At 36.9% G+C, this 26,767-nt stretch overlaps 2 protein-coding genes across 4 annotated transcripts in view; one reads left to right on the top strand and one right to left on the bottom strand.

The window, feature by feature from the left end:
* The window catches only part of GPR155 (G protein-coupled receptor 155), a 28,691-nt gene extending 9,954 nt beyond the window's left edge, over positions 1–18,737 (top strand). For 2 of the 3 annotated variants that reach the window (XM_077785057.1, XM_077785058.1), the window contains exons 4-16: positions 4–169; positions 1,365–1,520; positions 2,557–2,640; positions 3,950–4,070; positions 5,341–5,425; positions 5,507–5,597; positions 6,567–6,864; positions 7,555–7,656; positions 9,245–9,378; positions 10,886–10,981; positions 11,849–11,913; positions 12,628–12,765; positions 14,844–16,842. In XM_077785057.1, the coding sequence (XP_077641183.1) occupies positions 4–169; positions 1,365–1,520; positions 2,557–2,640; positions 3,950–4,070; positions 5,341–5,425; positions 5,507–5,597; positions 6,567–6,864; positions 7,555–7,656; positions 9,245–9,378; positions 10,886–10,981; positions 11,849–11,913; positions 12,628–12,765; positions 14,844–15,048 (1,741 nt within the window). In that variant the 3' untranslated portion in view covers positions 15,049–16,842. Of the gene's footprint in view, positions 1–3; positions 170–1,364; positions 1,521–2,556; positions 2,641–3,949; positions 4,071–5,340; positions 5,426–5,506; positions 5,598–6,566; positions 6,865–7,554; positions 7,657–9,244; positions 9,379–10,885; positions 10,982–11,848; positions 11,914–12,627; positions 12,766–14,843; positions 16,843–18,061 lie in introns of those variants that run through there. The other variant, XM_021552437.3, reaches the window with a different exon arrangement.
* Positions 18,738–19,533: 796 nt separating this feature from the next.
* SCRN3 (secernin 3) lies at positions 19,534–26,753 on the bottom strand. The gene is made up of 7 exons (XM_021552439.2): positions 26,535–26,753; positions 26,223–26,404; positions 25,261–25,460; positions 24,357–24,569; positions 21,699–21,861; positions 21,161–21,341; positions 19,534–20,436 (listed from the first exon to the last, which is right to left on the bottom strand). The coding sequence occupies exons 1-7, from the start codon at positions 26,700–26,702 to the stop codon at positions 20,281–20,283; spliced, it is 1,263 nt and encodes a 420-aa protein (XP_021408114.1). The 5' UTR covers positions 26,703–26,753; the 3' UTR covers positions 19,534–20,280.
* Between the last annotated feature and the right edge of the window lie 14 nt (positions 26,754–26,767).

Genomic DNA, 26,767 nt, shown 5'->3' with positions numbered 1-26,767 from the left:
CAGGCTCATGATGCCATTTCTCTGTAGAGAGATGGTGGAACTCTTGGACAAGAGTGACAGCATGGTCAATCACACCAGTTTATCAAACTATGCATTTCTTTATGGAGTTTTTCCAGCAGCACCTGGTGTCGCAATATTTGCAAGTCAATTTAACATGGAAGTAGGAATTGTATGTAGTTAAACTTGTCCAAATATGTCCTAACTTTGAGCTTAACTTCTTTGATGAAATAAATAAATAAGTAATCTTGAAGAATTTCCTTTTCTGTAGTATAGCTATCTTAGAATTGTTTGTACTCCCAGGATCTTTTCTGATGTCTTAAGCATCTTGATAGTCCTCATCCTTTTTTATATTTTTCTATTTGTGACTCTAGTAGGAAGAGATAGGATAACTTCAGATATAAAGAACTTGTATCTTTGTTTTTTGGGGTTGTGTTTTTTGTCTTTTTTTCAACGACCTTATCTTAGAGATGCTTTTGTAGGGGAAAAAAGAAATTATGTTACTGACTTCAGTAAGAATAGTGTCATAGCTGAAAATTTGTGGAAGATCTTAAGCTTTAACTGATTCAGTTGTGCTGCCCTTCAGTTAAATCTTGTGATAGAAAGCATTTTACTTTTTTTATATGTACACAGTAGAGGGTACCTTTTCAACTTTAAATAGAAATTTTAGAATTCTTTCTTCCACTTGAAGTGACATTAACGCACTTTTATTGATTTTCATTGTTTTTAATCGTGTCTATTTTGGAATTGTTTAGATGTATTTATTTTTTTAAGATAAAAGGATAATGAAAGTAAATCTTGCAAGATAGAATTTTATACTCTACAAACTTAAGAAATTTCTTTAAAGCAGAGTCTCTAGTATGAGTAATAACTCACACTTCCATTACTGTGCAAATTAAAGAAAGTTGAAAGACAATGAGAAGCCAAACTAGAAATTGATTGCAAATATATATGGTTTCTTCTCATGAATTGGTGCATATTAATATTTACATAGCTACTTGTTTTTTTAGTTATTTATGGTGTGAATGTTTATATCCAAAAGAAAATTGTGACAGTGTATATTCATCCTAGACTGCAGACATTAGTATATTTGACACCCATGAAAAAGCTCTGTAGAAATTTGCAGTAGGAAACTCTACTCCTGCTTTTTAAGAAGCTTGTTAAAATTTTCAGTTTAACTCTGTGTATAAACCAGATACCTTCTGGCTCAAATTCTAAATAATTTGTTATAGAACAGCTCATTATTTGTTAAAGGTCTAGGTATGTTTAATTCAAAGGTCCAATTTTGCCAGTTATATTTTTGAAAGCAGATTATTTAGCTTGAGGTGTGATTAACTCTGTTGCTGCTTCTGTTTGACTCTTGGCAGATTACCTCAGGCATGGTGATAAGCACGTTTGTGTCTGCCCCCATAATGTACGTTTCTGCATGGCTGCTGACCATCCCATCCATGGACCCCAACCCACTGGCAGTTGCACTGCAAAACGTCAGCTTTGACATCAGCATCGTCAGCCTCATCTCTCTGGTAGGTGCTGCTGGGGTGAGACACAAAGGGACTCTGGTCAGGGCAGCCCGGCTGCGTAAGCAGCAAACCGAGTCATCGGAGGAGCTGCATTTCCTCATCACAGCCTGGTGCAGAGGCATGAGGAAGGAGTTAAAAATCCTGATTAAGCAGTGGGTCTGCTGGAAAGATGCACTGTACAGAAAGATGAATGACTGAATTAGAGCATTTAATGCAGGGCTTGAGAGGTTTTTTTGTTAGGTTTGTTTTCTTGTTTTAATAACAGAGTGTGAGGGAATTAAAGTAGTAGTTTACACCACAGAGACTAGTTGCATCAAGCCAAGTGAAGTGCTTGGATATCACAGTAATGAAGGCTCTGTACAAACTTCATCTCCAGAAATGTCAGTGCATATTTGTTTAATGAAGTCTTAATTAGCATTAATGAAATAGTTTAGCCTGAAAAATTTATGTTTATCAAATTCCTTTACTAGAAATTATTTTCCTAAAAACCGAGTTGATAATCCAGAAGTCCAATATTAATTTTGTTTTGGTTTTATAGAAAGTACAGATAGTATGATGATTTTATTTGCTTTTTAAAAATAAAAACATCCATGTTGGGAGGAGTTGGAATTTTCTGAAGTTGTTGTCTTATTGAAGTCCTTTTGTCTTGAAACTGTGCCTGAAGGGAAGCCAGAAGTGAATGTTAACTCTTGCTGGTCAGATAATTTTGGGAGATCCAGGGGAGGTGGGTGTGGATTTTAAATTCTAAATTGCCAGGCTACACTGTGGTCATTTGTGTCCTGAGGAACTAACAGGTTTCTGCATGCTCCTGGCAAGTGCTTGATCTTTCCTGGAAATACTTCAGCAACATGAGAACACCAAGATGCATTGCTTTTTGTGACCACAACTGCTGGGGCAAAGGGGCTGGCAGCACACTGTAGTAGTCATGTTGCTAAGATCTGTTGTATATTTAATTTCACCATCATCTGCCAGAATACTCATATTGTTCTTTTGGGTTTTGTTTTATTTTTAAATTAATTATTCTTCTTGTATGTTACAGACCTGGTCTCTTACTGTTGTTGTTCTGAGTAAGAAATACAAACAGATTCCTCATATGATTACAACAAATCTACTTGTTGCTCAGGTTAGTAGTAAGGAGAATGCTGTTGTATGAGGTTTAGGATTTAAGTATTTTTTAACCATTTTGGAAGTTTGATTTTTACAGTGATACCTTTATAGCCAACTGTGGAGAGCAGGTGAATCTACTGTGTGATTTGTCTAAACAATTTCAGTGCTGTGAAATACACCCTTGAAGAAAATGATAGTTAATGTGGGCACTGTGATTCCTAAACAGAACTATAAACAATCAGAATGGAGTGGCTTCTGAGATGTTTTCTTAGTTATTGCCCAATACTGTTGAGTGCACTTCTGTTTCAATTATACCCATCTGAAGCTGGCAATACCAGGAGCAGCAGCCTGTGTTTGACTCTATAGTGACCCTATTCAAGGAGCTAAATAGAAAAATAATCCCTGTACTGGTTTATGTCTCTGAAGCTCTTGCTGAGAGATCAGCAGGTGCAAGTGCTGGTGCAAGGATGTACAAGGGTGTGTGGGAATGCTGGTGGCTAGGGAAAGCCAAAGCCAGGTGGCTCTGGATTAATTTTAATTGTTATTTAATCTGAGAGAGAACTACAGAGTACATGCTCCTTATTCCCTTGAAGTCAACTGCACAAATGGAGCAGCCTGTGCTTGTATAACATCTGTGTGATAGTGCTTTCTGAAGTGTTCTGTAGGGTTTTTTTAAGTTGTTTTTTTTTTTTTTAATATGTCTTTATATTGTAAACTCTCTGAGCTCTGATCATGGAGTCACATTTGAAAAGTGTCATGTATGAGAATTGCAGGTGCTTCTGTTCTGTACCAACAAAACTAGCTTTCATCTTAAAAAAAATAGAACTATTGTGTTACTGTTTACACAATACTTCAGCCTATCTTTTTAGATTCCTTAGTTGTAAAAATTATCATATATGGAATATCACTGGGTGACAACTGGTGTAATTCTTGGCTGAACAAATACCTGTTAACCTCAATTTCCTGTGCAGATAATTTCAGGTAAAAGGTTTGTATTTGCCAAAACCATCACCATTTACTTACTGTAAGATATATATAAAGTTGGGGGCTTTACCTGATTTGCCTTACTCCTAGTTTATATGAGCTATGTACTTGCTGTCAAAAAACCTCTCCTGAAAATAAGGTAGCATAGTGACACAACTGTAATACTGAATTTACTATGGCAGTACTTTACTGCTAAATGAAGTATCCAGTTAATAAAATCACCCTCCAGTGCATCTGGGGATGGAGTTTAAAGCATACTGCAGGTATATAACTCTCTGTTCAGTTTTTTTTGTCATTCTGCTTTCCCAGTTTAAATGATGGTATCTTACTTTTCTTTCCAGTTTATTGCTTGCATTGGAATGGTGGCATGGAATTTCACTGTTAAAGAGAAAGACATCACCATCCAGATCCTCGTATTTATATTCCTCTACAGCTCACTTTATAGCACCTACCTATGGACAGGTATGACTTCTCTAGGCAGAGCCCAGGTACTGTAATGAAGGATTAATGTCCTGAAATAACATTAATTATATTCTTTGGAGTACTTGTTCCTTTCACTTGTTTGTAGTTCTACAGATGGGGATACCTGGAAGTTGTGCTGAGGTTTAGTGTCAGGCACTGCTGCTGCTGCTGGAAGCCTCTGCCTGGGCAGGTGTGGCTTGCCTTTGCTGGATACAGTGGCCTGGCTGGTGTGTGACAAGAGACAAGAGCCTGCTCTCAAGGCAGAAGCAACTACAAATAGAGTGAATATGGGGAGCTGCCCTTCAGCTAGTCAAAGTCTTAATGATGATTTTTAATTAATGCAGAGTTTAAGATTTTAATTACTTAGCATTAAGTAGATTTAAAAACTGATGCGACAAAAAAAAATAGAAAATACAGAATGAAGGGAAATACCCAAGTAGCTTTAACACCTCTTTCCCCTGGAAATTGTAGTTTCTAAAAACAATATGTGTGCATAAGATTAATGCTGGAATTGAACTTGAAAGAATTGAAAGATGCTTCAAGAAGCTTGGAGAACCTTACATATGGGATTAAAAAAAAAAAGACTTTAGATATTCAAGATATTTTTGTCCGGAATCTACAGGTTTAATTCCTGTGGTGTTTTTCTGGAGTGAGTTATATTTGTTTAGCTAAAGTACATAGCTCATGATTGGTGGGGCCTAACATAAATACTAGCTTTGCTTCCACATGAGAATATTGCTGAGGTGTGATTAGGCTAGGCAGTTCCAGAAGGTGCTCCCGAAAGAGTTCTATATGTAAAAATATGCAAAACTTTTTAGTTAAATTTATCATTGACTTTACAAAGGACTGGTCAGTTTTTACAGAAATGTTACAAGTGAATCCAACACTATTTGTTGATTGCTAAAGGGTGTTGGATAGAAAACTGCTTGTTAATACCTAAAGAAATTAGTTACTTGTATGTTAAACGTTCTTATGACATCTTTTTTAATCTTGTGAACCTTTCTTAGCGTTTAGAAGTGACTATTGAATATAAAATGTCCTGGAATTTTTTCAATGTTTCACTATTAACATGATTTTTTAGGCAGTGGGTATTTCTGATTTACTTTCTCAGAATACAATCAGACAAATGATTTTGGAATATTTAAAGGACTGAGAATAATATTTTTAGCTATTGAGTAGGTCACATCATAGAGTTTCTAGGCTCTGTACTTACCAGTTCCCTTTTTAATAATAAACAAGGCATTTCTTTTGGTTTTGTTTGTTTTTTTAGGTTTTCTATCTTTTTCTTTGTTTCTATTGAAGAAGAGGGAAACAGTAAAGATTCCCATTGGGTTTATCATCATAGCTGGATGGGGGTAAGTTAATTCAAATGCATCCCTGCTGAATTAGTGGGAGCATGATAAATATGTTATGTACTTCCTATTTTGTTCTTTCAGAATCCCAACAGTTCTGGTAGGAATCTTACTAATTGTTGGTGAATGTAACAACACTAGTATTGACTCTGCCTTTTTCTATGGAAAGCATCAGGTATGAACATGTTCTGTCCTCATCACTTCAGATTTCTGCCATGCTACGTGTGCAAGTAGCTTTCAGTCAAAGTACAGGCTACTGTAATAAAAGTATCATTGTAGAATGCTTATGTTTGGAGAAGGACCTTCATGTTTAGGCAGCTATGACTAAGGAAAAAAGGGAGTAGACTTTTTAAAGAAAAAACTTAGGAGTGGTAGTGAATTACAGAGCTCTTTTCCTGGTGACTAATTTGTATTCTAGCAGGATAGTTATCTAAAGTTGTTATTATCCAATATCTAATTAATGGCTGTTGGTCTGTAATAGATAGGATATGCATCACCTGTGTAACAGTAACTGCTTTCACTATGGCAGGCTTCTCAGCATAATCATAGGTTAAAAGACCCTGAACTACAATTTTTACCAGCAAATAGTTCCTCTTATCAGAGGATTTGAAGTGTACTAGCATAGGTATTTGTCATGCTTTCTCCCTCTCTTTCTTATGGACAGAAAGTCCATGAGTCACTCAGGATTGTTCATGTGGCACTTTAACAGTTACTAAATAGCCTCAGAGTTGATTCTGGTTATCAGTGCAGATGATTAGAAGGAAAGGTTAATTAATAGGGTGCTCCCCATTGGCTAAAGAATGTAAATTAGAGCACATTCCTCTTTGGAATTAAAAGACACCTGTGCAGAACTTAGCCCAGAACACTGGTGACCCTGAGAGGAAGGGGGAGGACAGTGAGGGGATATTCTTGGGTTGCATGGGAAATGGGGCTCCACACTTTAAAAAAAAACAAACAAAAAGCCTGAGTTACTCAGGCAAGGAAAATTAGTATCTTTCAGTGCCATGAGGTGCAAGAACAGTAAATACAGGAAACAGTCTTGTTCAGACACATTTGTAAGTGTATTTAGAAAAGTACAGAAGTTAGAAAGACATATGCAATTAATTTCCTATATTTAAGTGCACTTTCTTTGCTTTCTTAACAGATAATTACCACAGCAGTGATACTGTTGATCAGTATATTGATGTCAGGTATCTCACTGATGTGCATGAACAGAAGTAGGCAAGGATCCAGCTATGGGGTGTTGAACCCATACTCACCACGTAGCTCAGTGGAGGAGGTTGAAGTGGAAGGGAGTAGGCAGAATCATATTTCAGCCACTATGACTCAGTCTTCTCCAGAATCTTCTGCACAGTCTTCTCCAGAATCTTCTGCACAGTCTTCTCCAGAATCTTCTGCACAATCTTCTCCAAGATCTTCTGCACAGACATCTGCAGAAAGAGGTATACAAAGTCTATTTTTATAAAGAATAACTGGTTTAGAGTGCTATAAACTAATATTTCAAATGTAATTCTGACCTGGGAAGGAGAGTTTACATCTTCAGGTGTTAGATTAGAATAGAAGAAAATCTAGATATAACTGCCCAAGTATTAAGGTTTGTGTTTCTAATAAAAATTGATTGTTACTGTGGTAAGAGTTGTGTAAGTGGACAAGAAGAAAAGCCTGTGTATGATTTTTATGTGAGTAGTGATGCCTTGATAAGGATGTGATAAATGCAGCCCACTAGGCATCTTAGATTGTTTACCCACTAAATTGTCTCTCAGAGAATGAATTAAATGCCCACAGAAACACTCAATGTGTTTCCAATCCTTTTTTGTATGTAGCCTTTTTGATCTGTTTTTTTTTGCCTATAACTAAAAGCAATATAACCACTTCCTGGATTTTTGCCTATGACTAAAAGCAATTCTGTTGCTTCAATGGTGGTAGTGTTATGTTAAACTATTAGTATTAGTGACCTATTAGTATTGTGACCCATTTACCCTTTCAACAAACTGGAAAAATTGTCTGTCTTCTCCTTTTGAGTTATTTTTGAACATAATAGTTAAAGCTGCATAGAATATATTGTTACACTTGGAAAATAAATTATGGTAGTGAAAGAAGCTAACTGTCCTATTACTGTATATATTTAATAGGTTGCTGTTCTTGTCAAACAACAAATGGTGAATTATCCTGTGCTAAAGACAGCAAAGCAGTGTCAAATGCTGTTGAAAGCAAGGTTCCTCCAATTGAGACAGGTAAAGCAGTAGTATCTCCTTGTTTCAACACTACAGCCTCTTCCCCAACATCTGTGTGTTATTCTCACAAAGAAACTGTTGGAGCTGTTGTTTTGGATGTCACTTTTTAAACATAAAGCTACTTTAGTGTGTTCTGAGCATTCAGACTTTACCTCTCCATCGTTGTCTTGTCTGGATGCTGGGAAGTTGAATGTAAACCCCTACTTTGCACCAAGCTTTTAAAATAAACTACTTTTTTCAGATCCTCATTTCACATCTTGCATCTTTTAAAAAAGCCTTTGTTGTAATCAGGCACAGGTTTTGAACACTAAATAAGATCTAGAGGAGCAAGTGCGTATTGCAAATTAGATTAAATTTCCATGCTGCTGTTTACTATTTATGTCTAGAGAAGAGAGATGGAGAAAATTGACTAAGATGGCCTTAGGAGTCATTAAAATAGAAAAAGATGGGTTGAACTGATTGTTCAACACCTGTCTGAAAACTTCATGCCCAGTGCATTCTCACTGTGCATCACTGTCAGTAATCAAAGTTAGCTGCCAGTACAACTTGACTCTTTTCTGGGTTTTTTCTTGTTTTCATGCATTCTTAACAGGATGATCATACCCTTATGCTTTGTTTGCATGCAACATAAATTTCAGTAAATCTAAATATTTCGCAATGAAGCGTACTTCAGTTATGTCTCACAAAATGCTCTCTTTCTACCAATTGCCAACTATTTTATCGATTTAGTAGTTCAGGCAAGCACCGTAAGAATGTCTTCAAGAATAGAGGAAGGCAAATCTAATTTTCTTATCCTAAAAGATAAGGTAGAAAATACCTTATGATTGAGTGGAAATTATTTCAGCCTCCTGAGTGAACACTTCAAAACTATAAATCAGTAAAAGCAAATTGTAATGCATATACTTGTGTAACTTTGGCTGCAATAATTACTAATTCTTCTACTATCTCACTGAACTGCTTCGAGTCATCTGGTACAAATTCTTACGTATGGCCTTGGCAGGAAGTTTTTCACTGCCATCTAGAGGAAGATACTCAGAACTTCTTAGAACTCTGTAGCTGGAAGAAAGCATCCATTCTCTCTGTGTTTGACTCTTTTCATTGGTACAATTATGATCGTGTTAAAAATACAGTTACAGGCCTGAAATAAATAGGGTTGTCTGTCGGATGTAGAGATAAACAACACTGAGATGCGGAGTAAAAACATTAGAGCTGACAGTATATTTGATTTTTTTTCAGAAATAAATTAAAATTTAAAAACTGTTCAGATAAATATTTTTTTCATTATTTTAATTAATTCTAATAGTGCTTTCTCAATGTTAACCACACATTTAGTTTGAATTAAATCTTTGAAAGAAAAATTCTGTTGGAAAAACCTTTTTCATTTTACGAGCACATGTAAACTTCAACTGTTTCATTTGAGAGTAGATGTCTGAGCAGGTTCTTGTCACAGCCTATATTAAATTTTTTGCGTGTCACTTCAGTAAAGATACTTAACAAGCTAATTTGACTCAGCAAGTTACATTAGCAAGTTTGTTCATGGAGTTCTCAGGATAGAAGCCTAATGAAAAAATTTTGATTTGTTTTTCAGTGGATCAATGTATGAGTCACTGCAGTGCTCAAACATGTGTGTTGGCTCAGGAAGAACAGATTCTACAGACTGGAGACAAACAGCTGGCCAGACATGTGCTGCTGTGCTTGCTTCTTATTGTTGGCCTATTTGCTGTAAATATTTTTTCTCCTCATGTTAACTCATTGAGGTAGAATGATTTTTAGGAAAGCTATGTAGACAATCCAGTAAAAATCTTCCAGTTGCTTCAGTAACAATTCATTAAATAAAACAGAGGCTATATTTTGGTTTCTTACTTGGAAGAGGGATGTCATAAAATTAATTTTTCTGTGCCACATCATAAGTTAAACACAAGTTAAGATTGATGATAGTGAACAAGATACCAGAGAACCCTAAAGGGAAAAAAATGAAGTTACAGAACTATATCATTCATCACTACTGCCCCTCTTCTCAGTTTTCTCAAGAGTTGGTCTTCTTCTCTTGACAATTATCAGTTAATAATATAAACTGAATTCTGCTTCTGAAGGAGACTACAAAAATTGTTCTATCTGATCAGGCTTATATTGGTGTTTGAATTTCTCTGAGGTGATAAGAATAATCTTAAGATTATTTTAAATGGGAAAATACAACTCAATTTTGTTGGTTTTAGTGGTGTTTGGAGCAACAAACAAGTTACTAAGGTAGTGTTAATTCATCATTACTGACTCCAAGATGTGTTGGTTGTTGCTCCTATGTACAAATACCACAAAGTGTGAAATACCAGAATGTAATGCATTGGGATATAATTTTAATTTTTAACTGTGACAAAGGCAAGAAACTGCTCTCTGAATGTAATACTCAGTTGAGTTTCTAGTGGATGTTAGTTAGGAGAAGCATTTTTATTTGAAATGAAAATCCTGTGGCACAAATATGTAATACTACAAAGCAGGAGAGTATGGCACAACAATGTGGGTTAATAGCTACTGCTGTTGCTTTTCAGGTTCTGTTAAATTACAAAATGAAATATTTCCCTCTCAAATTTCCTGTATCAAGTATTCTATGCTAGTATTTTTTTTACATCTTTTATATTTAACAAGTACCCCAACTGTTAGCCTATATTTTAGCTGTTTCTGAATGATTATGTAGATACTATGAAGTAAGATCAGTCACTTTAAAGAATTAGCCTTTACACCCAAATGGGTTAACTTTGGAGGTTTCCTCCTTCTATCAGGCATCTCAAATAGCTGAAGTGGTATGTGCTTCACCTTAACATAATCCTAACTCTGCAAAGAAATATGTAGAAAGCACTGGCCTCAGCCTAGCAGCCTTAAAACAAACACTGCAAATCTGTCTGGGCTCATATTGTCTGTGTTATGTTGAAAACCTAAGTATGCTTGAGGCAAGTTACTTACATAAACATATAAAGAGCTCTTACACTGCTATGTTTTGCATTATTATGTTTAAAAGAGCCAAGGTTCCCCCTCCTACCAAGCTACTAAGCCTAACTGAGATGATGTTTTAAGGTGTTTATTCCTCTTACTTGTCTTTATCTGAATAATTTTTTAAATAGAGACCATGAACCTGGGTGCAAGAATTATTAGCATGTGAGGAGTAGAAAGGTTTTGATTTTTAACAGTCAGGTTATGTTTGTGGGTTTTGTTGTTTTTTCTGTTTTCTTTGCAGAATCTCTCCAGTTGCTTGTGGTGGCTGTTCAACCAAGAGCCTGGAAGGTTGTATGTGGAATTGCAGTTCTTCTGTGCTGTGTTTAATTTTGGTCAGGTACTTACCAGTGTCTGTTCTGAAAATGACCATGTTAGTGGGTGTCACAGCAGCTAATGCACAACTTCTAGGACCATGAACACTTTCAAAAGTGCAAAAGACAACTTAATGCCAAATGCTCATGGAAACTGATTAGGAATTTAGCCTTATTTGTACCAAAGCTTCACTGGTGTCTCTTTCTGTAGAGTTACATCAGTAGCAAGGCAGCTCCATGGATGCTTTCTCTGTAAGGTTTAAGTTACTATCTCTGGTTTCAGTGACAGCACCATAGTGAAGAGCTGAAGATGGATGCTGGTTCTGGCTGCACCTGCCTGTTTCAGTGCACCTGACACAAGGCAGCTTTGTCAGCCATGAAGGTGAAAGCCAGGCAGTGTTAATACACACACTAGAGGAACATTTTACACATCCGTGGCACATGTGCCTACAGGAAGCACTGCAGTATCAAGTAATGATAGTTTTATATAAAAGCTGCACAGAAAAATTAATTAAGTAGAAAGCATTCTAGCACTCAAGTTACAGTAAAGTCTGTTCTTTCCTTGGCATTAAGAAATACAGATTTACATATAGCAAAATACCTGGCTATGTAAGGTTGCCAGTTATCCCAAAGTTGCATGTCACAGCATTATTTTTACTGAACTATTTCTTGAAAGGTTTTATATGATGGACTGTTAGGTATTGATATGTCTTTTTAAGGTCCAAATGAAAAATCAAAGCAGAAACAAAATGCATATTGAATGATATTTAGAGGAGAGGGATACTTTCCATGTATACATGAAATGTATTTGGCACTGAATTTTTAATTTCTGTTCTATAAAAGCCAAAGCTTTTGCTTCATGTTGCTTTTTCTGTATTTTTTTTTCTCTCCAGGGCTTCATTTGCTTTGGTATTTTTGGCTTAGATAAGCATTTAATCATTCTGCCATTCAAGCGAAGGTAAATAGAATCTTTGCATTTACACATATAAACCTAATAATACTAATAATTGTTTTTGAAGGGTGTTTTTAGTGCTATAGTATTTGGTTTCCTGTTTAGTTAATCTTCCAAACTTCTTTTCTCTCCCACTTGTAGAGAGGTAATTGCAGTTCACTGAGTGTGAGGTTGTTCTGCTAATGACACTTTCAAAGACATAAGTCCTGCAGGCTCCCTAGAGGTGAAATTTCGCCAAATGAAGGATCATCAGAAATTATTTCAGCTGATAAAATAAAACTTAGGTCTGGATGCTGAATCATAATGTATCACTACTATTTTAAAAGTGCTGTGTTCATAACCCCATGCCAGTACTTTGTGTGGCTGTTTCCTTCCACAGTGGGAGGAGTGAGTTGCACAAAGCTGCCTTTACCGTAGAGCTAACTGGCTGCCCTGTGAATCCAGCAGCAACAGCTGGCTCCCAGCTACTCTCTGACTTTCCTTCTGCCCAAGTCTAGAATAACACCTCTGTGTTCAAAAGCCATACAAATATATTAGGAAGATTATATGTAAAGTATTAGACACAAAAAGAAGTTCTGATAAGCTTTCTGGGAGGTCCATCCTATTATTTGCAGTTTCAAAAAAAAAATACTCCTGCTTGATTTGCTATATTGATTTTTTCTTTTTCTTTTTTTTTTTTTTTTTTTTTTTTTTTTGTGTGTGTGTGTGTGTGTTTTGTAGACTTGAGATTTTCTGGGGTGGAAGAGAAGCAGCAGGGCATACAGATGCCACTGTACCTGAGGAAATCAGGATGACCTGTCAACAGTTTGTTCGTTATCATAGAGATCACTGTGTCAAAAGTATTGTCAAAGGCAGAAGGTAAGGTTCTTCCCTGCACATACAAACTGTCACAAAGCACATAGCTCATTTTTTGAAAACCATGAAATGCAGTTAATTTTGTAGGTCATTCCTGTTGTGTATAGTCATTCAAAACTTAAGATAAGGATTAAAAATTTAACTGTAATAGAAATGTTTCTAGCCTCATATTGAAACATTGAGGCACAAGTTATCAAATTATCCCACCTAGGTTTTAAATAAATTATTAAAGGTTTTATATCATTAAGGGGTTTCTCCAGGTTTTTCATTTAACTAGAGCTCAGAGCACAAAATCTTTCTTAAAAAATGTATATGATAACACCTGTAGAATTGTATGGAGACCCTTTGTTTGTTTTGTTTGTAGAGTAAGACACTGTCTGTATTTGTAAATAAATGTTTACTGATATGTAGCTTTTACAGGAGGCAAAACTGTTGCAACTGATTTTAGTGGGTCCTCAGAGGCTGCTCAATGTGTGAGATTGTAGTGGGTTTAGGACTTCAACAGCTTCCAAATTTATATCATTTCTTTACTTATACTTCTAATGCGGCCTAAACTTCAATTAATGAGACCAGTAAAGATTTCGGAGGCAAATTGTGTTACCTAAATCAAAGATTATGCCTTCAGATATATGTAGGTAGATGAGAAGAAAAAAGCTTACAGAAGCAGCAGAAACAAGAAAACTTTCTGCCTTTATTTAAGTATGTGAAATGGAGACATGAATTATTCTAACAGGACACTTTGACTATTCTTGTAATGTAAGCTTTTAAGTAGGACTAGCTTGGCAGGGTGGGGTTGTCTTTTAATGGTCAGGTAGTCCAAAACCATATTGCAAAACTGTTTTAGACAGCATAATGATTTTGTTCAGTCTGTTCAGAAGTCCATAATGTTCCATAAGAAAGATATATCAGAAAATGTCAGTTGTGAAGTAGAACAGGTTTTACAGCTGTTTGTCCTGTGCCTCTGCTGCTATTGTGGTTTCTTGGGCTTAGGGCTGTTCATTTAGTTGTACTTTGTGGTTTTTATTAAGCATATCCACCTGAGAATACATGAAATGATGACATTTGTTGCCTTATTGTTGCAATACTATACTTATGCAGAGCTTGGTTTACGTCTTATTTCTCCTAATGAATTAAAACAATGCATTTATCTTATAATTTTATCTTGTCAATTTAAATACTCATCTAACTTGATCCTATCCTCTTTGATTAAAATGTGCTGTAACTGAAACGTTGTAACCATGGATTTTAATTTTTTCATTTTTACATCTGCTAATAGATGTTAACTCTTGCTCTGTGTTACTGCTACTTTTAACTTAAAAAAATAGGGACAAAAATGCTGTATTTTAGCTCTTAATTACCTTTAGAAACCTGTGCTTAGGTTCCACATAATAGATTTTAGATAACCAGAAATGTTCATTGCTGCAGGTAAATTTTTGCACGGTATGTCTGCTGACACTAGGCAGATGATAGTATCATTTCCTCATAAATATGTTAAAAAAATATACTTGTTTTAAAGGTTTTGTTTATTCTTAGTACTGTATGTGTGATCAATGTTTATACAGGATATGCAAGTTATAAATGGGCTTTGTTTACAATACGTGTAAGCAGTTAGTGTCTGTTTGAAAGCGTTCAGAAATTATAAAAATAATTAAAATTCAAACGGAATCCCTGTTGATGGGGTCAGGTTGCTCTCAGATCAGATATTTTGTTGCAGAAAGGGTCATGATAAGAAGTACATGGGAAGTAAGTATCCAAGAAATAGAATTACATTGTGTCATTACATTTGTGTGAGGGAAAACGCTACTGATGTCCGCTGAATTTTATTTGCAATTTGAATTTTATTTAGAAGCCTAAACCAACTTTGTATGTCAATATTGCTTCTCATTGAAATGTCTATAGGAAAAGGTAGTGAACACTGGCATGTCCCAAATATACAAAACTTGCAAATTCTTTTCTAACACTCTCTTAACTATCACGATGTCTTTCCTTGTTTCCTGCTATTTTTCCTTGCCTTTCCCCATCGTGCAGTGGTGATACCAGATTTACAGAACATGTGGGTGAATCATTCCTTTGACATACAGGTGTGGTGCAAAGATCTCCACTGGCATCTTCTTTGGCTGTGACCTGGTGAACTGGCTCATGCAAGTCGGCCTTGCCTCTGACCGCGGAGAAGCTGTGGTGTATGGGGACAGGCTGCTGAAGGGAGGCGTCGTGCAGCACATCACCAACGAGTTTGAGTTCCGCGACGAGTACCTGTATTACCGCTTCATTCCCAAGAGCCGCTGAGCTGGGCACGCAGGCACAGGACAGGTAGTTGGGGTGAGTCTGACCACCTCTTCTGCCTTCACCACTGAATTTGGAAGTATTTCTTTCTCAGAGCTCTGATACTGTGTTATTCTCCCTTGTAAAATCAAGAGATTTGGTTCTACTCATGTCTATTCTGAAGAAAATGGTAGAAAATTATATTTAGCCAGCATTCCAAAGCAGAATACTACTAAACAAAACCAGATGCTCTGGATTTAGAACATTTTTTTCCATTTTGAGCAAAACAAATTTTACAAAATGGTAGGTGTCACTGTTGTATTTTAGAGGCATTATAACTGCAGTTTTAACTGATTTTACTGATGCCACAATGAGGAAAAAAACCCCCATGAAAGGTATTTTTCATGTTGCTGGATGTTCTCCATATTAGTGTGATGAAGTATTGATGCCCGTTGACAGTCAGGCTTCCCCCTGACTTCACAGAAGTAGGATTTCTTCTGTCATACCTCAGCTTTTACTACTCTGCTCTTGTCTGATACCAGGAACTTTTATTAGCTGCTTACACCTGAGATCAGGTGGGTTTTTTCTCCCTTAAAGATAAAATACTCCAATTAAAATGATAGAATTGCTGTGACAGTGTTTGCAATATGAGGGAATTGGAGCTGGGCAAGTACTGAGTGGAATAAGTAATGGTTTTGTACAAATCTACCAAATCTTAAAACCATAGAAATATTTAGCATTCTCCCAAAATAGGAAATTATATAGTGGAATAAACAATTTGTTCTGAAACTGCCTTATGGTGGTAGTGACAGCTTTATCAAGAGCAGATATTTATATTCTGAAATTAGCCATTACAGTTTAAAATAGAAGTGCCAGCCTCAAGTAAAGATTTTATGGAAGCCATGGGTACATGTGCAAGTCAAGACAAAATTCTTTTTCAAATCATAAAACTTTTAGAATTATATTAATGACTTTTAAATCTAATATATAAAGAATCCTAAATGAACATCCAGATTAGGGTTTAGAGTAGCTAAATACCCTAAAGTTTAGTTGATTGCCTAACACAGGTTTCTAATAAACCTCAGGTATCCTCCTGCTAGTTACTTTAGTGTCACTCAGATTCCTGTGCACTAAGGGCAGAATCTGAGGACCTGTGTGTCTTCTGCAATATTTTGAAAAGGCTACAGACAGAGTATTGTATCTATAGCTTTTATGCTGTCATTTTAAAACTGCAAGAACAGCATTGAAATATCTATATAAAAATTTTATGTAGTGAGGGAAAGGAATCTGGGTATTAAAAATTATTTGCTCAAGCATATGAATAATTCTTTTCATCCTTTTTTTAAAAAAGTCTTTCCCTTCTTTTTTCCCTTTTTTTTAAACTACACAGATTTCTATTACAGCTACTTTTGCATCTATTTTGTATTAAGAAATAAAAGTGATTTTAGCAGCATAAGCTACTATTCAACAAGCAGTTGTTTTATGGTTGCTATAACTCCCCACAAGACTTAAATTGAAAACATAATTCGTTTTACTGTCAGTCTGATTGCAGTGTGCACAGAAACATAACATCCTTCTGCTTATGTATGCCGTACAACCTGGTATATTTTAATGTTTTCCATCAACAATATAATTGATGTTTTTATCAGGCTGTGGCCACAAAAGAAAATGTTTGTGTATTCCCATTATGAATGTTGAAGACAGCTGCATCAAATATTTTGGAATAATTAGATATATGTGACTTAAGAGCAGAAATTGCAAGTATGTCTGGCTTCTAAATATTGCAACTTGTCAATAAATCTGTTACTTGATTTCAGAGTTCTGAGCTGTGATGTGGTGTGCGAGAGGGTTATGTGCGCGTGTCAAGGTTTACCGCAAATGTGTTTTTCTGAGAGATTTGTTCACGTGGCTCTTGGGTTTCAGTCCTGGTATTTCTTAAATCCATCCTTGATCCTTTACAAGTAGACAGAGCACTTCTTAATGGGTGTCCACCCAAAGATACCTCCATACTAGAAGTGTGTCACATTTTCATCTACTTACCAAACACAATTTTTTAAATTATTTTTTCAAACATTCAAGAATTTGATCTTAGGGCAGTTTTACAGTTCTGTTTATAGTCATTGTTCATGCACTCTTGTCTTTCTCATTTTCATCATAAAAGTCCTGCTTCCCTTTTTGTAATGGGTCTGCTTTCCCCTGGATTTGAACACAACATATCTGTTTTAAATAAGAAACTGCTCAAAATTTCTGTGTGGAAAAGGCTCTCTGATACAAATCTAATGCAGAGATCACCTTTGATTATCAACCAACACCAAATTAGATTTACTGCTACAACATTGTGACTGCTGATATCATACCCATTAGTCTGATGAGTCTGTGATGATTAATAAATAAAGAACTTAGGAATGAAATACAGGATATAATGTTTTGTTTCTAAATCACTGGGTACTTCTGGAAGCCGATAATAGACATTGAATTGTTTTAGAAAGTTAAGTAACTCTTTTATCTGGAAAATACTTGCTTCCACCAAGGAGCAGTGGCAAGTTTTGAATGGTTGACAAGCTGATGTTCTGTCAATAGTTGATATAGTGTTATGTGGATTCCTGGTAGTTAGAAACAGCTTTGCTTTAAAGAAGTGGTCACTGGTGCCATGACTTCCTTTATTTTGAAGGTAGATTAATCTCTTGGAAGCTAAGTTCCATGAAGACAAGTCTAGAGGAATGTCCAGTGAAAAACTGGATCTTTTTTCTAGGACTAATCTCAAAATAATTGTCATAATGAACAGGGGTGGATGTAATACTTAGTTTTCTAGTACGAAATTTTAGAACTTTTTTATTTCAATAATGATCCTTCATAAAGCTCTAGACCTTTTAAAGATACATTCCTAAGTGAAAATCCATGAGAAGATTGCCCTCTAGGGGACATTCTAATTCTTAATTTGGTTTTTTTTATATATATATAAGGTTGTGGAAGGGAGGATTATTTGTTTCTCCTGATCTCATCTTTATTTTCTGTTTTTACACTGCATGTCTTCTAGGAGAACGAAATCCCAAGGAAAAAGGTACTGAAATCTCCTGTACTCTGTTGGCCACCACTTTAACTGTCTTCACACATTACATAGTTTTTGCTTTGTATCCTGTAGACCAGCAAGAAGCAACACATAACAAATAAAAAAGAGGCACAGTTGGACTGTATCTGCCCGCATTAGGACTGGACCAATGTGCTTAACCTCGTTCACTGCCACCCCATGATTAAGTGGCCAAGAAGTTTGCTTAAAGGCCTGCTCCAGCTTCACTACTGTTCTTCCTGTATAGCTTCAATCTTTGCACTGTAGCATAAAACTGTTTCACTTGGTTTGCTATACTGCCTGAAAACTTGATTCATACCTTGGTTTCCTGCACACTTTCACCTGGCATTTACTGATGCTTTGAAGCTATCAGTGTAGAACAGCTCATGATCAAAAATAGGAAAATATACATAATTGTTAGATATGGACATCACATAAGGAAAACAGATAAATACAGGAAATTTTTATTAAATCTATCTTCCAGTTATCAAACTGGACTATTGAACTTCTGTATTGAACCACTGTGCTACTGAACTTCTAAAAAATTTTGTCATCAACAGAGGCACAAAATGTTCAGTCAATTCAAACGTACTTTGTCTTACTGCCCACTCTTGCTTGCTGCTGCCCCATCGTACACATTAGGTCACTAGAAATAGAAAATTCACGAGCCTTTCCTAACTCAGTAGTTTATTGCTGTGAATCTTAACACAGCATCCCAAATTCATTTCTACTCTTATTGTAGATCAGAAAGAATAAATTCTACCAAGCTCTTATTTTTCATATTAATCCTGCCAACTTCATTGACTATCCATTCTTTATATTTAATTTTTTCTACCAGTGGGGTATTGAACAGTTTACAGAATGAGAAAACTGCATGTGAAAAATTCTCAAAGAATGATCTTTCTGTGGTTTGCTGTGTCTGTGGGGATGCAGTGTCAGGTCCCACATTGCTGTTGCAGGTCTAGTGAACCATTTCAAATTTCCTCTGAAGGTTTTTGGATGTGCTGCATTTTGAGTTCTTTTTTTTTTCTGTTTTTCCTTATAATTATGCTTGTTATCCTTTTTGATCATTTTGATAATTTTGATCAGAATCTTCTTTAGTTTGGCCCCTGGCACAGATAATAAAAGTGGTATCATATATTTATCATTGCTTTTAAACAGGATCAGGAAGAGTTGAGTTCAGGGCAGAAAGCTTGATTAAATTAAGTCCATAGTCTATTAACTTTGGCAAAAAAAGTCATGGTTTAAAAGGCTTTATATAAAGTGAAGAAAGAAATTAAAAAGTACTTTTTAAGTTTCCTGCTGAGTACGTGTGTACTTGTGTAGCCCAACCTCTTCCTTTCTAGTAGCCCAATTTTAAAAAGTAACAATTCAAGAAACATTTTAGAACTCCCCCATAATGTTATAAAGTGCATGGCAAAATTAATTTGACAATAATCATGTTGTATATAAATAAGTTTATTTTTCACTATCAGGGTGGGAAAAGTAGACAGGGAAGTGAAATCTACAGGGACCTTACAGGATGTTTGCATTGCTGAATTCCATGTAATAAGATTTCACAATCACTCACAGCAAGATATTATTATTGTAACTTTGATTTGTTTTTAATACACCTTGAACTCTTAGCCTCATTTTACATTGAAGGAGAAGAAGGTTCTTTTGGAAATGTTATCTTAGAAGGGTTTTACCAAACAACTGAGTATCAATCTTCCTTGGTTTGTGCGTCACTTTTTTTTTCTTCGGGGTTCATCATAGCTTCTACATTTTAGAAATTCTTCAGCATGGCCATTTTAACTCAGGTAGTCTAAAATTCTGCTACAATTCTCCTGACTATAAAAGCTACATGTGTGTAGGCTAGAACTGGGTTCTCCAGAGCTGAGTTAGTGTTCTTCATTCAGAGATGGGCTGTTCACTAATTTAGTCAAGCTATTGCATTCTAATTGCATCTGTTTGTTGGCAAAATCAATCTCTGCTGACAGCTTTGTGCCATGTACAATGCCACTGCCTGGCTCTTAGAAACCTTTCCAGCATTTTTCTTATATTCAAAAGCCATTTGTCCTGAATATGAATCTGCATCTTTAAAACTGTCCATGCTATGTGATATACTGAAAACAGGATGTTCATCTATATAGCCTCTTTGTTAGAAAACCCAATTATAATCCAAATTTTACCACATTCACATAATATTCTTAGCCATATATTTTGAGTTCTTCTTCTACACACTGTGAAAAAAGATTAACTACTTGTTTAGTATCAAGGCATCCATTTTGCAGGATTGATTCCATTTGACTTATCTTCTGTTTCTCCAACTCCTGTATCTCTTTGAGCATTTCTTTACCTTTGTCCTACAAAAAGAAACATTTATTTCACTAAGAACAATACAGAGCGTGTAGTAATCACACTAACAAAATTCTGTTCTACTCTCCTTATTTAATCTTTTAAGAGTTTCTAGGGTACCCATTTATGTTGGTAGAAATCAGTATAATGACAGGTTTCTTAGATATCTTTCCTAATACCTAGCACTCACTTCATCTTACTTATCTGATAGATTGAAGAAATATTAAAGCTCCTTTAGGTATTAGTTACCAAAACTTCAGTGGGCATATGACTTACTTTCAGACATATCTGAAAATAGGATTTTACTGCTAAAAATAAGCAGCTACCTCCCTGCTTCATGTCTGTGTTCAGCTGTCTTTGTCACCTTGTTTCCTTTCCTGTCCATACCAAGCAATGGTCAAAGGCAAGCTCCCCTTTCCACCTGAGACCAGGGGCCTGAAGAGCTGTAAGAACTCGAGGCAGGAGCTGTGTATTTGCCTGGGGCTGCTCGAGCATTTCCCATTATCTGACAGGTGTGGGAGTCTGTGGGGGGCTGCTCTGCAAAGGAGCAGCACAGATCCTCGCCCAGGGCTCAGCCTGCCAGCGCAGCACAGTGCTGGTTACAATTCTGGGGCACTGCATTGTTCTTTGCAATCCATCAAGGGGCATTAACTGGTATCACATTAACAAAATGTGAGCAAGGACCTTATATAAAGCACCTGCTTGCATTGAAATCTAATTTAATCAACATACCTTGTTAGTTTCCATAACTACAGCAGCACTTTCATGTTTTTTATAGAGCTCATGTCTTCGATCTGGCTTACTCTGAAAACGTGGTTGCTTCTTAACTGGATCATCATGACCAAATGTAGGGGATGTAGTTTTTAATAACTGAGTAACACCGGGCACAAAAATGAAAGGCTTGAATACAGATCTAGAAAGAAAAAATAGAATAGAGATCCTTTACTGACACTGTTTTTTTTAAAATTGTTGAATCAGTAAATTGCTGTATTTTTTCCCATTCTTCTACTTGCTTCTTTTAAGAAGAAAGTATTAAAAAAAACATCTAATGGTGTTAAAGTCATTGTCACAGCAGTGTTCCATTAAGTAGGTTGGTAGATACCATTAATATCCGTAATGTTTTATGTTCCTCTTACATTCTGATTGTGCTTTTTCAGGAGGAAAAAAGAAAACCAACCCAAAGCGAAAAGAAATATAACTGGGCAAACTGCAATGGTTTTTCATTTAGATATTTACAATTTTTTATCCAGTTTACTTGCTGTTACATCACCTGGCAGGATCTGGAGTTCCAGTAAAGAAGTGAATACAGGGTAGATTAGGCTGCTGAGGCAGCACAGACACCATGCTGCCAGTTGTCATAAATCCACCTTCCATGTTAATGCCACTCTCTTTGTCACGAAGAATTTCCATCATTATTTCAGAAGTGATAGATCCTGTTCAAGATACAATTATTTAGCCACAGAGCTAATAGAATACCAACTGAATGACATGTTCCCTACAACTGACTGCTTTTTCTTTTAATAAGCAATGCCAGCTTTAGTTTGTCTGTGTTAGCAGGGGAAAAAATCACCCTAATAGCAAACTTTAATATGGGACACACTTGTATTGCTTTCTCCAAAGTATTTATTTCGAAGAGCTGTGATAAGAACATGCCTTAAAAAATACAAATGGTATTTCCCAGAAAGGTAAATTTCACAGGGCGAGCAAATGGTCATTCACAAAACTTTTCAGATGAAAATTAGCAGCTTGGATTAAATGCTGAACTTTGATCACTCTGTGGAAGTAAGATAAATCATTATAATACTTGTTGGTATTTAAACAGTGTTAATAATACCACTATGTTGCTTTGAAGTTACAAAAATAATAACAGTCATGCATGGATTTTGTGTGAAACTTTGAAAATTAAACACTGAGACTCACTTGTTTTGGGGGGGTTTTTGTGGTGTGTGTTTTTTTTTTATTTTCATCCTTTTCAAGGAGGCATTACATGCTATGCTCAGAAGTCACAGTAGTGTATCTATTTGTAGAAAAGTCTTTATCAGCAAGCTGTGTGAGGTTTATTGCCAAGTATCTTTGAAAATAACTCCTGCTCAGGAGGAACAGAACCCTTTCCACCTCTGCCTGTTCAGTGATATCACTGTTGCTGTATCGTGTATGCTGAAGCTCAGATACTGGCATGGTATCACCAATCCATCCAATATCCTAACAGGCAGCTCTTGCAGGATAGTTTTCATATTTGGTGTACCAGTAGAGGGTATGCTTATGGCAGAAAACCATTAGTTCATTCACTCTTTATTTTTTATTGGAAGGTATTGTCTACCACTTTAATGTTTTAGTGTTTCCCTTACTGAGTTCTAACTGGGCAAAAATTTTTTTAACTACCTTGCTGTTACCTCTTAAAATAGTTACTCTGCTGCTAAGTTACATGTCTCCAATATTATTTTTTCATACATGACCCAGGTTGCCTGTAGACAGGCATGCAGCACTACATTTCAGCAAGAAGACACACTTAAGTATTCCTACAGTTGACTGGGAAGGTCAGTGAATTAAAGAAATCAGCAAGCTAGATGAATCAAAAAAATTAAAAGAAGCAATGGTCATTTTGTCAGCTACAGCTTTGGTAACCTGTCCAGCAGGGAAAAGGTACTGCATGTTTTACACTAGACTCTGTTATTTTGTATGCCTGGAATACATTCCCTATTTTTTGAAATATGAATACTATTTCTCTAAAAAATGGCCCTCACATAGTAGACAGCCTGGAAAAACCCCATAACTGTAATACCACTGACTGAAAAAGTAAGGAAGGGTAGATGAAGAAACCAGTGATTTTACTGATGCTGAAAACCAAATAGCTTTTAGTTAAGGCGCCTATTTAAAATAAATCTAAGCAAAGTGAACCATATGAGCCTGATAACCTGAACACCTAGTGGGAATTTAAAATGCTCAGGTAAATGCCTGAAAATGGGGATTTAGAATGAAAACACAGATACAGTCTCAGCATTGTTATAATACAAGTAAATACAGGTATTATGAAAATGCTTTCAGTATTCAGAACCTGCAATTCCCAAAATGAATGCAGAATTTACATGATCACTAGAGCAAGACAGCAATGGTAATTCACTCTAATGCACTAACTAAATGCTAAACCTGGTCTGGCAGAGTTCAGCCAAATAAATATAAGAAACAAAGGGGTGCAATGTAATCTTGATTCAGATTAATTACTTCAAATGAGCATGTGAATACAGCTACAGCAAAAACCTGCTAGATGGATGCAGTTAGAAGTGAAGTAATAGGTTCATTCATTAGGAGTCTGTAAAGTAAGTGTTTGAATTAATGACTGCTTAGAGTACAGAAAATTTTTTTGTTCTGCTCTTGGTATGTTTTAGTAGACTACACAAGTTTAGAGTAGCTATTTCAGTGAAGCTACAAAGATTTTAAAATTAATGTCAAAAAATGAATGCAAGATATGTATCTGAATGCTGTGCTGTTGCCTTACATAAATGGTACCTAACTGAAGCTGTTTATAAGGTTCTTTGTGGCTGCAAACTGCTGGGAATCTGTTTTAGCCTCTATTTTTTCTCCTTAGCAGTACAGTAATAATATGTAGCCTATCAAAATGTTTCAGAACAGGTCTTAGAGGGCATTTAGTGATATGGTCATAATGTGACCTCTTAGGGTTGTTACTGTAGTTCTGTATGTTTGATATTTGATCCTTGTTTTAATTTTTCCTTCTCAATAAATTAGCAAAAAATGGATAGAAACTTCCAAGTTAAGAGCTTCTCTTTAAGGCAAAAAATTGTTCTAGTAAGCTGTGGGTCACCAAGTCATATGAATAATTGCCTCCATCAGATGTATAATAATTTATGATTTGAATTAATGTAGCTCACTAAATATTTTGCATCTCTTGAAAAGAAAACCAAAAGGATACCTTTGTGTTTGTTTAGAAGTTTATAGCCTTCACAATATCGGCCTCCAGATGTGGTCATTCTGGCAGTATTGACATAAGAATATGTGGCAGCAAAATCAAATTCCTTTTCCCCATCCCACCAGCCATTGCTTTTGGCATATTCCTTCAATTCTGGGTGTTCTCTGTCAATCTTGGTTGTGATAGAGAGCTGATTAGAAATATTCCGTACACCTCCTGTTCATAAGAAACAGAAATAATTGTTTTAATACATTGAATGATTTGTCTTGGTATTTTGTCTTGGTATTTGCTTAGTAAAGCAAATTAGCCCTGAAGAGTTTCCTACAAGATCCTAGTACAAAATCAGTGAGTCTGGTGTTTATTTCTGGCCCTCTCTCCCCAGCTACATGTATTTTTCTGATTGAATTTTCACTGCCACTCATTACTGACTCATTTGCTTTTATTGCCAACATTGTATTTCAGGTTTTGTCTTGATAATTCCCACCTTTACATTCTTCTTATGAGACATCCAAAGATCAAGCTTGTCCTCCTAATTCCACTGGAAGAATCAGCCACTTCAGGGCCCAGTACATCAATCCTGTCCCCAAATGAAATTGTCATAGATTGCTACCATCCTTATGACCACACATACTGCTGTCATTCTCATGCTGACTTTCTTGCTGTCCTGTTTCCCAAGTGCAGGAGTGGCACTGTCTCTGGCTCTGAAAAGGCCCCTGTCACTCAGCTCCTCTGACAAACTGCCAGCTACTCCACACTCATGCCTCAGGAAGCAATGCCTGTTGTTTACAGGCACATGTATGCAGCTCAAGGTTAGTTTGATGCCCTAATGAAATGGTGAATAAAAACTGGAGAACTCCCAAGTTGTCATTGCACTTGAAATGTTTAGAACAAAGAACATCATCCATACCTTCTACTTTTTCTGCTGCCCAGTATTTTCCTGATGTCTCCAGCACCCATGCTTCCTTTCTGTCAGCTATCAGAAAACTGTTGTGGTATGTAAATACCATGGTGCTCTCCATACAGTTTCCTCCCTGTCCATATTTTTCCAGTAAATCAACTATGACACTAAGAGCCTTTTCAGCTGTGTCTGCTCTCTCAAGTCCAAGCCTAAAACGAAAGGAAAATGTTATTTTTGGAACTATGAACTCCACATAGAACTATTCAGCCTGAGTATTCTAATCGACCTGGAATGATATTTCTATATGCAGCTGCCAGTTGTATAATCTGGTAAGGGAAATACACAAACCAGGTAAAGGGCTTCTTTGAAGTGGATCCTCTATGAACCTGACATGGGGAAAAACACCAAGTGGAAATGCAGAAAAGCAGGGAGAGAGATCCTACAAAATGCTTACAAGTCCTCTGTAGGTACTGGACTGGAGGGAAACTACTAAAAGAATTGCCTAACTGCTGTATGTTAATGGAAGTTATGCTGGCACCAGTAGCGTGGGAACATGAACTTGTTATTTACATGGAAATAGGCAGCTGAGACCAAAATTTAATGTTCGTGAAAGATGGGGGAATAGGAAGGAGTACAGACTCTAGGAAAAGGCCCAGACAATAGTGCTTGAAGTCCCTCTGTGCTCTTGAAAAAGTCTTGTTTCAGTTTAGTATAAATTTTATAGAAAGAAAAACGTTTACTAAGTTCTTTGACAAATTCTGGTCTAGTGCCTGATACTTCTCATGGGCTCCTGGCAGAAATCTAGTGCTTGTGGCAAGAAATACTTACTTTTAGCCGTGGGATGTCTTATGAAAGTGAAAGTTTCCCCGTATAACTCAAACGACATGTTTCCATGTAAATTCCGAATACGGTACCATTTACCAAAAAGGAAAAAAAAAAAAAAAAAAAAAAAAAAGCAAGCTTGTGCACACCTTACGAGGTCCATGCCGAGGAGAGCTTCCCCATCGCAGACCTCTTCCCTGCCCCAGACCGCCTCGTTGCCGATGCACACGCCGTGCTCGTTGGCGCCCATCTCGGCGCCCCAGAGCCAGGAGGGGCGGCTCAGCACCACGGCGTGGGTCCTCTCCACCTGCTCGACGCTGATGTAGGTGCACTGCAAGAGGTCAGAGCACACGCGGAGTCACCGTCCCCGCTCCGCCGGCCGGAGCGCGGGCCAAGCACGCTCTGAGGGCTGAGAGCGGAGTTCGCCGGTCCCGCAGCAGCGCTCCCGCCCCGCGCCTCACCTGCAGCGCGGCGCCGGGCGGGTGCGCGGCGGCCGGGAAGTGCACGACCTCCTGCACCTCGTCCGCAGGCCGGTCCGAGTTCTTCCCGAACACCACGCGGCCGCCGGGCGCGGCGGGCGGCAGCGCCACGAAGGTGTCGCAGGAGAGGGGAGGCGGCCGGGGGAACATGCTGCGGGCTGCGGGCCGCCTGCGCTGCGCGGACGGCGGCGGCTCCGGCGCGGGGCGGCGCCCGC

This window comes from Lonchura striata, chromosome 8, assembly GCF_046129695.1.
Source record: "Lonchura striata isolate bLonStr1 chromosome 8, bLonStr1.mat, whole genome shotgun sequence".
Classification (NCBI taxonomy): Eukaryota; Metazoa; Chordata; class Aves; order Passeriformes; family Estrildidae; genus Lonchura; species Lonchura striata.
This window is presented reverse-complemented; position numbering and strand designations above follow the sequence as displayed.